The 14,068-nt window shown below is 46.2% G+C and overlaps 1 protein-coding gene across 6 annotated transcripts in view; it reads left to right on the top strand.

The window, feature by feature from the left end:
• Window positions 1–14,068, top strand: part of LOC139416359 (helicase ARIP4-like) — a 66,091-nt gene that overhangs the window by 33,577 nt on the left and 18,446 nt on the right. For 2 of the 6 annotated variants that reach the window (XM_071164889.1, XM_071164888.1), the window contains exons 1-5: window positions 2,562–2,778; window positions 3,301–3,432; window positions 12,719–12,947; window positions 13,603–13,739; window positions 13,892–14,023. In XM_071164889.1, the coding sequence (XP_071020990.1) occupies window positions 2,772–2,778; window positions 3,301–3,432; window positions 12,719–12,947; window positions 13,603–13,739; window positions 13,892–14,023 (637 nt within the window). In that variant the 5' untranslated portion in view covers window positions 2,562–2,771. Of the gene's footprint in view, window positions 1–2,561; window positions 2,779–3,114; window positions 3,174–3,300; window positions 3,433–12,718; window positions 12,948–13,602; window positions 13,740–13,891; window positions 14,024–14,068 lie in introns of those variants that run through there. The other 4 variants (XM_071164891.1, XM_071164890.1, XM_071164893.1 and 1 more) reach the window with 3 other exon arrangements.

Raw genomic sequence — 14,068 nt, 5'->3', positions numbered from 1 at the left:
ACGATACCTTCACAACGCTCCCACGGGAAGTTCCGTTAAAACTTCTCTCCTCTTTGCTCCCATCCCTCTCCCCGTCTGCCTTTTAGTTCCCTTGTGTTGGTGTGAGTGCTCAGCCCTGTGAGGTGTGCCCATTTCCCCCTGTGCTGTGGCCCTCCTTCCCTCTCTGTGTACCCTGAACCCTGTCCCCCAGAATGTTTTATGCAGCCAGGCCCGGGCCCAGCTCCATAGTTTAAAAAGAATGTCACTGCCTACTCACCCAGCTGAGACATACAGTTCAAAACAACACCGACAGCCACACGTTGAGGCAGTGGAAATGTACAGGTAGGGTGGCAGCGGAGGTCAGACAGACACAAAAGGTTTGCCAGAAACAAAGTATAGAGTGACTGGCTGTGTGACGCAGGGGGACAGGCTTGCAGGCATGGAGGGAGAGGAGCAAACGAGCAGAGGGCACAGGCATCCCCACCCCCTGGTTCCCGTGGAGCAGCACGGAGCTGCAGCATATGCACCACAGTCCAGTGAACCACAGGAGCCATTGGTTAAACATTTGACTTTGAAACGAATAGTCGAGGGTGGCTGAGAGCAGCTGAAAATATCCTGTTGACTAGACCAGGTGGAGGCTCTGTACAAGGTGTTTATATATTGTGAGGCCATGGATGTGCAAATTGTTCAGACAAGCGCACACGCGTGTAAGTCCTCTGCATTATTCGGTGGCAGATTTGTTTCATTTAAATGCCCCCAAAAGACTCTTTCACAAGCACTAGTTGGGCTTTTCATAATTGCAGAAAGCACACCCAGAGCTGGTTCCTCGGCCCAGCAGCAGCTCCTGTTTTTGGGTCAGGTTTTGTGTGTGTGTGTGTGAGAGAGAGAGAGAGAGAGAGACCTGGATACTGGGTGAGCAGATGGGAACAAGAGGGATGGTGGACTGGAGACACAGCTGGGCATGGGGATAACGTAATGATTGAACAGACTGGCAGTGCAGGTACTACAAAGGCTGTGTCACGGTGACACTGTCACGAAATAGCTGCTCCCCATCAAAGAATACAGCTGTTTTATGTGTGTGTGCTCAATGTTTTGCACTTGTCATCAGGGCTCTATATTAAACATTGTCATTGGTAGCAGTGGTTCTCCCAATTCATAAAAGTTAGGAGGACGACATAACATTTAGCAGCACCAGGAAATATTGTTTTAATCGATTGAGGAATATCCTAATTGGTGCTATAGCTACTTCTGAGGCACATGTTGTGCTCTAGATACTAGTATGTGACCCTGTAAATATATATGTTGACGCAAATACCAGTTGTTTGTGGACTATTAGGTTTCTACATTGTGAAAAGCACAATCTTCCATAAAAATGTTAAGTCTATTTAAGAACACTGTTAGTAAGTGAAGACATGCGAGACATCTGTTATTCATTCATTGCTATGATCATTGATCTCCTGAAGAAGCTATCCCTTTTCCTTTCTTCCTGTGCCGTTGTCACTGTAGTAATGGCACAACCATGATGCTAATGACTATGCGCAACAACAACAAAAATCTCTAAAGCACTGAAGTCTAATCGTTAATATTATTATCTCGTGCTCCTATATGAAACATCCAGGTTGTAGAGCAAAATATTTAGGTGCAAATGCAATCCAAAATGGTCCCACATTAGAGCCCTGTTACACGCACGTGTGTGTGTGTGTGTGTGTGTGGTTCTTTAGTGTGTCTGTTGGGAGGAAATAGTAGGGAAGTCTGTTTTGTACAGCAGTAAACAAATCCAGCACATTGTTTTGTCCCTGCTTTCCTTTTGCTATGTCACTCAACGGGTACATTCTGACTTGGATTGAAATGTTGTTTATAAGTGTCAATTACTCAGTCCATGCCTCCCTTTCATTTGCTGAGACTGATTGTGTAAACAGAGAGAAATGTGAGCTAAAAGACTTGCGCAAAGTCAAGGCGTGTCTATGGAAATGTGTGTTAGTGTTGCTACTCTTTGGGACGTGAGGAAATACACTCAAAAACAATGTTTGGGTATTTCTTTTGTCATTAGTCCACTGTTGATACAGTCCCAACATGTTTTGCATGTCAGCGGTCAAGTTTTCAAGATATTGGACTTTCAAGATGAAAGGTGTCACCAGCCCACATCATGAAAATAACAAAAGATAGTTTTTGGGTGATGTATTATCAAGCTAGCAACCTTCACAGGGCTGGTTCTACCTTTTCTTTCCTCTCCTCCTTCCTCTCTTGTTTCTAGCTCTTTCTTCCACAAGGTGGGGACTGGAGTGTAAAGATGTGGGTTACTGTTTGTAGCCTCCACACGTGTGTGTGTGTGTGTGTGTGTTGGAAATTGATCTGGGTAAGCTGGATGGGTTTGTGTGTTTGAAAGGGTCCCGTGATCGAAGTCCGCTGCATTGTTTTGAACGTCCCCCTTTCCTTCCTTATTCCCTCGTTCCCCCTGTCTGAATGAACTCTCTTACCTCTGTTACCTAAGGCAGCCTTGCTAAGGGGGAGGTGTCTGCTGACGACATACTGACACTACCGGTGGAAGGGGGGGGTTTGTGACTGGCAGGCAGGGCCGGGCTGCTTTCAGCGCCGCATCGTTTTATAATGGTCCCAATAGCCTTCTGTCCTTTGTGGCGGTGGCCCTGGTTACAGAACCATGCTCTCTATTCTTTGTGAGACTGGGGCAGCATGGCAGAGGCAGAGTAGAGCTGACACGGATACTCTGGCTTGACAAGAGGACAGACATGAAACCCATTCCAGAGTAGGAGTATATCATCGTTCCTACAGAGATGATGGGTAAGTGTCTAAATCCTGAGTAAGGGGGAGTCTGGCTCTAGCAAGAGCTGAATGGCAGTGGAGAGGTTTTATCATATTGTCAGGTTTTGGTATACTTTTTATGTTTACCACTTAGTCTTTGAGAGTTTCTCTAAGCTTGAGCATCTTTTGGACTTTCTTTTCAACCTTCAATAGTCTATATATGCGTACATAGACACACACACACACACCCCCACCCCCCACCCCCCACTAGGGGCCCGGGCTCCAGCATGAGCGCTTATGTAAGGAGTTTTTAGTAGTTTCCTGGTTGCTGTGAGCCTGACTCACAACTCACATTGCCAGCCGCTCACGGGTTCAGTAAGTCAGTCAGTAGGAAAAACATCTCATCAGATAAACAGATAGCGACAGAGACAAAGGTAAACAAGAAGATCGGTTCTGCCTTACAGCTTTGAGGCAGACTTTTTCAACTAGAGGAAGTGTGTTAGTGAGTTCAGGAGCAGACAGCGGTACTTGTACTCAGACCACCTATTTCCTCACCATCAGAGCAGGGGAACGGAGAGGGAGACTACTCAGAGAGGGGCAAACTGCACGCCCGCTACACGCTCTCTGGACACCCCACACACCCCTCACGGAGACTAAGCATGCTGCTGCTGGAAGAGTCGGAGACCTTTACAGGTAGGCGATCCCCTGAACCCCGCTGCCACACTGACCCTTCTCTGTGCGAGCGTCACTGACCCTTATGACCGCAGCAAGTCGGGGTGATGTCTGAGGAGGACACTTCGAATGAATAAATGATGACCCGGAAAAAGAGGTGTGGATGGATTATTTGTTGTGAGTGAGAAATGGTGATGATTTAACAAGGGTGTTTTTACATTGTGGTTACTGTCTGTGAATTGGAGTTGTTTTGTAAGTGTGCGCACCAGCGTTGTGTAACGCTCCCTACTTATGCATTAGTTTGACACCCGCTAGCCTTTCATTCTCTTTCTCTTCACTCTCATATTGTTCCCTGTTGGGGAGCACTTCGTTTGTTTGATCTGGGGGCTATTTGATTGACTGTTTCTATGGTAACCTAAACAAGTGGGAGGATTAGTGTTAGATTAAACTGGTAGTAGTCTGGCTGGGTGCAGCATTAGGAGCAACATATGGTCAACTACAACAACCATGTTTTTATACACGACAGCCCACATCATACAGGGATGTGGCCACGTTGTTTCTATAAGATTGGGATTATTTGTAGCCTGTGGTTCGGTCTCGTTATCCTCTTCTTTCTGTCCATTCCTCTGGTTTTGGTAGTTGATTGGATGGACAGTTGTGTTGTAATCCCGGTGGGGCTACCTCTAGATGGTCATGGGGGAATTTTCTATTAGGGTATGAATGTTTAAACGAAAATGTGATCATTAACGTGGAGAAAAATCCCTGACTGAAAAATATACAGTACCAGTCAAGAGTTTGGAGACGCCTACTCATTCCAGGGTTTTTCTTTTTCTACATCGTAGAATAATAGCAAAGACATAAACAATGAAATAACATATATGGAATCATGTAGTAACCAAAAACGTGTTAAACAAATCAAAATATATTTGCGATCCTTTAAAGTAGCCACCCTTTGCCTTGATGACAGCTTTGTACAGGCTTGGCATGCTCTCAACCAGCTTCTCCTGGAATGCTTTTCCAACAGTCTCGAAGGAGTTCCCACATATGCTGAGCACTTGTTGGCTGCTTTTCCTTCACTCTGCGGTCCAACTCATCCCAAACCATCTCATTTGGGTTGAGGTTGGGTGATTGTGGAGGCCAGGTCATCTAATACAGCACTCATCACTCTCCTCCTTGGTCAAATAGCCCTGAAACGGCCTGGAGGTGTGTTGGGTCATTGTCCTGTTGAAAAGCAAATGATAGTCCCACTAAGCGCAAACCAGATGGGATGTTGCTGCGGAATGCTGTGGTAGCCATGCTGGTTAAGCATGCCTTGAATAAATTAGACTGTGTCACCTTAAATAAATTTAGACCATTAGCACCATCACACCTCCTCCATGCTTCACGGTGGGAACCACACATGCGGACATCATCCGTTCACTTACTCTGCGTCTCACAAAGACACTGCGGTTGGAACCAAAAATCTCAAATTTGGACTCATCAGACCAAAGGACAGATTTCCACTGGTCTAATGTCCAAAAAGTTCAAATGATTGAGTGACCCAGTTGGTGCAATGGGCAGAGTGTGCTGTGGTGTGTAGGGGGGCTATGGAAAGTCACTGGGGTGGTTAGGTGTGATTTTAATTTGGGTTTCCATTAAAGTGGGGAAAAAACACTTCTGATCTGTGATATGCTAAGTGAATAACGTGATGCGCCTCAGCTTGTAAAATGTTATTTTGATTTATAAGGGCGGGTCAAGTTTACTGTTGAAGCTGCTTCACTCAACTCTGCCTCACGACCCACCACTACGGCGTTTAGTTAGCTTCTTAGCTACCTGTAAAAAGCATTAGGGGTATTCGCCTTAGCCTATTTAGCTAGCTCGAACCAGCTAATCTGCCACTGCCAAGATGGATATCAGAAATTGGCTTCGTCAAAGCACCCAAACCAAGCCAAAGGAAAGGAGAGCAATGAGCAGCAGCATCAAACCGCCCGAGGCCACCGCCAAGCCCAGCAGCGACGAGTGCAGAGCCTGCCCACCCTTCCACAAGCACCACTAGGATAATGGCGCCACAGCCCCCTCTACTTCCGACTGTTCCCGACGATCTTGGAACAGAGGAGCCAGCCCAGGTTTGCCTAGAATCCTATCCTAGCCGCAGGTTTTCTGTCGGAAAACATTCATTTAATAGCAACTGGCTCATAGGAAGATGAGAAACGTTCGGTCTCTGAGGGTTGTTTCCTATGGAAGCAATTGTAAAACACACAAGAACAACTTGCTTGGGGCTGTTGAAATTGCTGCACTCACACACACACCCTGTTTTAGGGGAAGGGCTGTCATATGTTGTTGATGGCAATAGAACATATGGTTTTGTTTGTGAATACCGAATCTAAATTGTACAAATCAGTCTGTTTTGTCGGTGGTTTATGATTGGGTGTGTACATGATTAGGTGAATGATGAGGTGTGTTTGTGTGTACGGGACGCGCAGTTCTTGGGATTACGTAACAGCCAGAGGCTGCCGTTACATAAGCTTCCCTCTACCTTCGTCCATGATCATTGCACTGGTGGCCTGTGTGTGTGTCAACAGGAGTAAGAAATGGAGACAGAAAATGGGTCATCCTCCTGTGCTTCCTTGCCACGGGGTGGTAAGCGCAGGGAGAGGGGCAGAACCCGTTGAGCTCATAGATTTCAATACAGCCTATTGACCACTTTCTTAGCCCTTCTTTGTTCACAGCTGCAGTACTCCGAGATCTTCCAAGTTGGCACATCTTGACCTTTCTCACGTCGAACTTACACAGGAAGCCTTCTATTAGGTTGATACTGATTTGTGTCTTTTGTGAATAATCTCCTCCGGCTCACATGGTCCGTGTGTAATTTATACCCACTTGAGAGTTAATCAAGCGTATTGCAATTTCTGGTTAGTGCCTGTCTGGTAAATCCTTTGGCCTGATGTGAAACTGATGACAACCTCCTGAAAAGTTGGCCTGTATTGAAGCTTCCAGCAGTCTTCCTGCTCTGTGCCCTGTAGTCGCTCAGGGAACATGTGTTGCTGCTGTGATGCTGCGCACAGGGTCTTCTCTCTGGTTTTTGTAGTAAAACTCACTCGTGCGCTGGATTGAGTGTAATCTATAATCTCTTTTAACTGACGTAGATGGAGGGAGACCGCTCTAGTAGGGCCATTTTTTTTTCTCCTCCTTTTTCAGTGGGTCAGTTCACTATCCCTTTTTTTAAAACGTGTGTGTGTGAGTGTGTGTGTGTGTGTGTGTGAATTAAATTCTCAGTGTAAAAACAAATGTCTCTCCATTTGTATCTTTTCCCTAATCAGACCTGGTCTTATTCTTTTCGGTTCCTAGTAGACCAAAAGGCATCCTCCAGTCAGAAGCACTGTGTTAGTTTATCTGATTCTGGTTTGGTGGTTTGTGGGACCTGCAGAGTTAGTCATTTCTATTCTGCGGCGTGTTCTCGCTCTGGTAAACGTTCTGGTACGGCTGCCTGGTAGCTGGTGTGACAGAGGCCAAGCCTGGAGCCTGTTGAAGAGCTGTGGAGGTGTCCGGTCTAAACCTGCAGGCTCTGGTCTTCTGGAACTGGAGTGGGCCGTTAGTCGCTGTGGTAACCCGCTCGTCCCCGACACATGCTACTGGCAACCCTGTCTACCACAGGCCCCCTCTGACCCAGCTTGAGGTCTCTCGTCCCTCGTCCTCGCAGCCCCCCCCCCCCCCCCGCCAGGCGCGCACTGTCCTCGACGTTGCCCTGCCCCTGTCTATTTGGCCTAGTCCTGCGCCGCCTGCAGACCTGTTGTGTAACTCAGTGGGTCAGAGTGAGCGTCAGCAGCAGAGTATAAAGTATAAAAATGACAAACACAAATATGTAGGCCAGGAAACAGGGCCTCTGAAACACTACACTCAAGGCATTTATGGACCTAGATCAGCACCAGTGTCACATCTCCACTCAGATGACATTCTGAAAGCCTGTGGTTTCAACCAGTGATGGGGGGGGGGGGGGGGGGATGTATCGATAGTTGCATTGACTCCCAAGTATTGATTTGTAAAAAATAAAAAAAAATTGCTAGTGCTAGTCGCTTATTTTTCATCCTATATATTGTTCTCCATCTTTTTAAATAGTGAACATGTTTTCAGCACTTTTATTTCCATGACTGATCAAAACAAATTTCCTCTTGTCTCTCTAGAGCAGACGTATAGTGAGCAATATGTTTGGAACATCAAAATCACAGTATCGAATCGCAATACATATAGAATAAATATTGAGAATCGCAATACATATAGTATGGGCACCTAAGTGTCTTGATAATGTCGTATCGTTAGGTCCCTGGGAATTCTTAGCCCTAGTTTCAACTGTTTCTCAACTCCTCACATGTTTTATCGATGGCAACACATATTTGATCTATCGTAAAACTTCAGTGACTACAACCGGCGCTTATTAAAGACAGGCTTCTATTTGAGCCAGGCGTGTATTTATTTACTTGCCTTTTTCTGGTCCACCTTTTTCAGACAAACGTTGAAGACGTCATTCTCACTCGTTCAATTCCAAAATGCCTGGCTGTTGCCTTGCCAGAATTTTGCTCTGCGAATTTGATCACTACTAGCCTGAGTTTGATGTCGCCATGGCTAGCAACGATGATGGATTCCAATGTTGTTGTTTTTTAAATTTTATGCAGATGACTGTGGGAATATCAAAGATGTGTCCATGGTAACCTTGTAAACAATTTAATTTAGATCCGGTGTTTATTTGAAACGGGAGTTTCTTTGCTGGAATGATGCCCGGCTGTTAAATGGCAAAGGTGGCGATTTGAAGTTTTACTGTGTACCAACACCTACTTTCAGGGGCCTGATGTTTTGATTATTTGCCGAAGTTGAGTCAAGTGTGGTAGTATAGATCAAATAGACTTTGTGAAATGACTGGGTTGAGAAACGCTGGGTTAAAAAGTGATTGGTCTCGAAAGAGTAACACTTTCTCTTCACCAATCATTGTCTGAGTGGCACATACAAGGGAGATCATGACAACCTCGAGCCACTGTTGTCGTCATGGCACCCCCTGGGATTCTCCAGGGCACACTGCCACTCTGGGTTGATAATTGTCTGTCTTTGGTACTCGGTACTACGCACATGCTGCTTCTCTGTTGTCGGCGCCGCGTGACGCTAGCCAGAGCTGCATGTAGAGCTGCCAGTGTTATATAAACAGCCAAGCCAGTGTATCACGGTTGTGTAACCCTGTGGCTTTTTTGAAGACGCCCCTACTTTACACCCCTCCCATCCCAGAAACCCCAGCCCCTCCATACGAAGGAGGGGTCAGTCAGTCAGCCACAGGGGAAACAGGAGAGAGTGAGAGAGAGAGTGAGTCAGGGAAGGTCTGCTGCGTGTGTAAATGCGACGCCCCTTTAAGAAGCACAGTATGCATACGAGTCAAATGAATGTGAAAGAGCGTGAAGTGGAAAAAATTGTCTGCATTCTCCGTGCTTCTGGACTGAATTATGGCAGGAAGTTGAATGGCAGTCTGTCGTCGCTGTGGTGACCTTTTGTGTGTTAGTCAGTTTTTTGGGGGTGTTTTTTGCCTCAAATGCCTCCAATATGACCCCCCTCCCACTACCCCAGTTGCGGCTGCCTCCCTTCCCCTCCCCCCAAAGTAGACCCCTGCCCGCAGGTCCAGTGATGTCTATAGATAAGAGACAGTCTCTTCAGTCAGAAGACTAATGTATCCCCTCTCTCATTTGTACTGTAACTGTTTTCTGTGGTTGTGGAATGGAGCCAGGCAGGAGAATTATGAATGAGTGTGAATTCTCTGTATTTAGTGTATTCTCTGAATAGGATTACTAGCTAGTGGGTTTAGAGAGAACAGAGATGCTGTTTTGGTACACTGCATTGTTCATCTCCAACTAGGCACGGCAGAATTTTCCACACAAAATAACACCACAAGAGCAAACAAACATACGGCTTAGTGGCGTACTGTAGGGGTAGCAGGGGAGCGCTGTACACTGTTTCCCTCAAAATGCCCTTTGTCCCCCTCCCGGTCCCCAGGAAGGAAACTGTGTTGGGGGTCGGTGGTGTCGGGTCCTGAGGCCTATTCTGCGGCATTTAACTTTAATAACTGGTTCATTTCCTTGCCTCGGTTCATTTCACTCCATGGCTGTTTTACTATTTGATATCCCAGCAGTCCTTTGTCAGACCGCCCCTCCCTCTAATAGGATTACTCGGGTTGGACGGCTGAGTTTGAGGGGGGGGGGGGGGTTTATTTAACCCATATCCCTGTATTATGTTCCCCAACCTTGTGTAGTAATAGTCTGTCGTGCTACAGTGTCACGCGATGCCACCGCCCCTTTTAACTCACTGGCTATTATGATTGGACGACTGCCACGGCTCGGTGTGTGTAGTGTCGTTGCCATGGAGCTAGTCCACTCCGTCCCTGCTCACAGAAACCAGGGGAGATAGAAAGTGTGTATTGCCATGATTTGTTCAGTACCATTCAGAAAGTTGTTTTTTTTGTTTCCTGGTTCCTGTGTTGGGAGAATGGAACTTATTTTGGTTATGTAACAGTGGGTTGTGTACTGTAACATTGTGTCCCCACTGTTTGGTTGGACAGTGCTGACGTTCTCCTCAAGGTGTGTGTGCGTCCACTGGCAACTCACCTGGTCAGAGGCTCCTATAGCAATACTAATCCAGAATCGCTTAACGATATAGAGTGACGCTGTTAAAATTCATGTTTGGATGCCGGCTAGCTTAACTTGGCCTGATGAGGCTTTGGTCTACATGGTCAAGCCTTAACATAACCTACCATCCCACACTACCCCCCCCCCCACTCCCTGGTGCCAATGGGTTTTGTCTTGATGGCAGGAGGGTTGGGGTAATTGAGGATCTTGATCATCAAAGCTGACCTAGCTATTAATAGGCTTAGTGCCGGCTATTGCATAAACATGCTTACTACACCGGTCACGCACATTAGGCTTGGGAGGTATCCAGATTGTCATACCTTCATACCGACCTTGTGCCATCCTGGGATATTCGTTAATACCGGCACTGAACACTAGGGGCACAATTTTCAAACCCCACTTAGCATCTGTAATCTGAAGGTTAGCAATGCTAACAAGTACATGTCAAATCCCCATTAAAAAAAAATGCTAACGAGGGCAGGGTTAACATGTTATACAGTCTCTGGCCTAAACTATTTGCAGGACAGACCTACCAGCTCATAAAGTTATACAAGTAACTCAAAAATGCCACTCACCGTTTGCTGCACGCACAAAATAAATATTAAACAGCAAGGCTCTGCTGTTACCAAGTCGATGCATGATTTTGGAAGACGCTAACAACTCCAAACCCTTGTAACCTTCATGAATTTTTGAAAGATATGTTTTTTTTGTAAGTCTCCTTTTGTATGGGTTTGGCCCTGGCCCTAACACCAGGGTCATATTCATTAAGGCATGCAACAGAAAACATTTGTTTTCTGAATTATCTCTGTTTCAGTCTGTTTTCTTCCCTTTTTTTAACCTTTGACCCAGTGCAGGGAGGGGGGAGTTACTGGTGATGTAGAGCAAGGACAGATAAAATGCCTGGCAATCGACAAAGGGTTTGCTTCCTACAGAAGGGTAATTTTAAGCTATGATCTGTCCCAGAGAGAATTTTGACGTCTGTAATTTTACAGGGGCTGTAACGGAGGGACAAAGCCCAGATATACAACAAGTAGACTTACACAAACTTTAAACAATCTTCTGGATTACATTGCATATCCCTAAATGGTTTAATTACCTATTTCATATGGGAAGGGTTTGGTGCCCAACCTTTCAGTAACCTCTGTACACTGAGTGTACAAAACATTAGGAACACCAGTTCTTTCCATGACATCGACTGACCAGGTGAATCCAGGTGAAAGCTATGATCCCTTATTGATGATCCCTTATTAAATCCACTTCAATCAGTGTAGATGAAGGAGAGGAGACAAGTTAATGAAATATTTTTAAGCCTTGAGACATGGATTGTGTGCCATTCAGAGGGTGAATGGGCAAGACATAATATGAATGTGCCTTTGAACAGGGTATGGTAGTAGATGCCAGGTGCACCGGTTTGAGTCATTGGGTTAAAGTGCTTAAGTAACTATACTTTAAAGTACTACTTAAGTAGTTTTTGGGGTATCTATACTTTACTATACTGTTTATATTTTTGACAACTTCTACTTCACTGAATTCCTAAAGAAAATAATGTACTTTTTACTCCTTAAATGTTCCCAGGGTGCAGGGTATAGGGTGCTGTTTTGACCAGGGTGCAGTGTATAGGGTGCTGTTTTGACCAGGGTGCAGTGTATGGGGTGCTGTTTTGACCAGGGTGCAGTGTATAGGGTGCTGTTTTGACCAGGGTGCAGTGTATAGGGTGCTGTTTTGACCAGGGTGCAGTGTATAGGGTGCTGTTTTGACCAGGGTGCAGTGTATAGGGTGCTGTTTTGACCAGGGTGCAGTGTATAGGGTGCTGTTTTGACCAGGGTGCAGTGTATAGGGTGCTGTTTTGACCAGGGTGCAGTGTATAGGGTGCTGTTTTGACCAGGGTGCAGTGTATAGGGTGCTGTTTTGACCAGGGTGCAGTGTATAGGGTGCTGTTCTGACCAAGGTGCAGTGTATAGGGTGCTGTTTTGGATGCAACCTCAATGAAACAACAAGCTCCAGGTGTTCCTACCTCCTCAAAATCAGGTTGTAACACAAAACAAAATGAAAAAAGTCACGGGGTGTGAATACTTTCTGAAGGCACTGTATTTGCTTTGTCTATTTTGCTCTTGGTTAGGTGGGTCTGGGTTGAGCTGTATTGGGTTGGATTGGGCCTGTCAGTGTTGGCTACAATGAGACAGTTGAGATGTATGTGGTTCATATTGAGAGGGGGGGGGGGCTGTTTATGTGGGCAGTATCTTTGACTGACAAAGCTGGTGATTTAAACTGGTCTGTCCATGAAGCACCAAAAGCCCCCCTGCCCATAACCCCAGCACCAGCGCTCAGTGTTTCATAAGTGCTCCATGTTTATGAGCACTTACATAAGCACCTCAGATCTAGTCCAGAGTGCCTCCTGTCTGCATGGAATGAGGGCCAGACAGTCGTATCCAGCTCTGGCCAAGTTACTCCCTCCTAAACACAAAGGATTACTGTCTCAATGGATCTTAAATATAAATCCTTCTGGGTCTTTTTTTGAAACTGTTCTTGAATCAGTCTATACCACTCCTTCAGTGATGGAGAAATCCATGCCCTGTTATACAGCATGCCTTTCTAGGTGTTCAATTGACATACATTTTCCTTGATTTTCCATCTTGCATATCGTGATCTCCTCCCTCCTTCTCTCTCCACAGACCAGCCTCATAGCGCTCCCTTCAGCTCGGAGAATGAAGCGCAGGGAGGGGACTCTGCGAGATGGCAGTGCACCGCCCCATCTACCTCACCCTCGGGGGAGACGCCGACCCACCCCTCTCGACCGTCCTCACGGCCCGAGAGCCAAACCCCCTCGCGGTCCCTGAGGGAAACCAAAAAGAGCTCCCTCTCCTACTCCAACAAACCCGCACACATGAGGAGGAACATCAGGTATGACCTCTTACAACATCCAAACTCGCATATGTACAGAGAGCAACATCCAATATAGGCCCTTAACCAACTTCAAAGATTCAATGAACAGTGATATTCAACCATTAATTCCCTTGTGATCTTAATCATCCCTACTGCACACGTAGTGCATCTAAAGCTGTGTTCTCCAGTGTTCTCTAGCCTGTCTCGCTGGTTTTCTCTCGTGAATGAAGAAGATCTCTGTATTACTCAGTCTGGCAACAAGTCAACCACGCTGCCATGAGTGGGATTATTTCCCAAGTGTTTATTACATTATTAAAGCTCTCTCTCACACACAGACAGATATACTCACAAACACCCATACGGCGATAAACAGACATGCACACAAATACACTCTAAACCAGCGTTTCCCAAACTCTGTCCTCCGGACCCCCACATTATTTTATTTATTTATTTATTTATTTGCCTTTTTTTGTCCTGAGGGCCGAGTTTGCACTAAACACATACAGCATTAGTAATGTACTGTATCCCCATGCAATCTGGCACACTCTAGTCAGTCTGTTGGCCATATAACAGAGATGGATGCCTGAGGCCTTTTCTGAGATCTCTACTCTCTCTCTCTCTCCCTCTCACTCTACTCTGTCTCTCTGTCTCTCTCTGTCTCTCTGGGATGTAGAATGCTGTTGAGGGAGCACCAGTTGGAGGCGGTGACCAAAGCTGCGCAGCTGGAGGAGCTAGAGAGGCGGCAGAGGCTGGAGCAGCAGAGGAAGGAAGGGCACTTCCCCGTTCCCCTGCTACCCGAGTACACTCCAGGTAGGACACACACACACATGATTGATAGCTGGAGGGTGAAATCAGAAATGTTTTTGTATTGAAATATAACATATCATAATGTCAATGTACTGACTGGATACTAAACCCTCTCCGGTAACTAACCACTGCATATCTGCCTCTGTCCCCTCCAGGAGATCAGAGTGTGTCTGCTAGCGTGGCCGAACGGGACCATGTGATATGCCTGAGCACCAGTTACAGCAGCACTAATGTCAGCGAGGACGACTCCAAGGCTCTGATCACAGAAGCACACGCCCCAAAACAAGGTGAGACCCCAGTCACTATGAGACACCGATTTTTAGTATCGCTCA

This window comes from Oncorhynchus clarkii, chromosome 9, assembly GCF_045791955.1.
Source record: "Oncorhynchus clarkii lewisi isolate Uvic-CL-2024 chromosome 9, UVic_Ocla_1.0, whole genome shotgun sequence".
Taxonomy (NCBI): domain Eukaryota; kingdom Metazoa; phylum Chordata; class Actinopteri; order Salmoniformes; family Salmonidae; genus Oncorhynchus; species Oncorhynchus clarkii.
The sequence above is the reverse complement of the archived record's forward strand: the minus strand, read 5'-3'. Positions and strand labels throughout refer to the sequence as shown.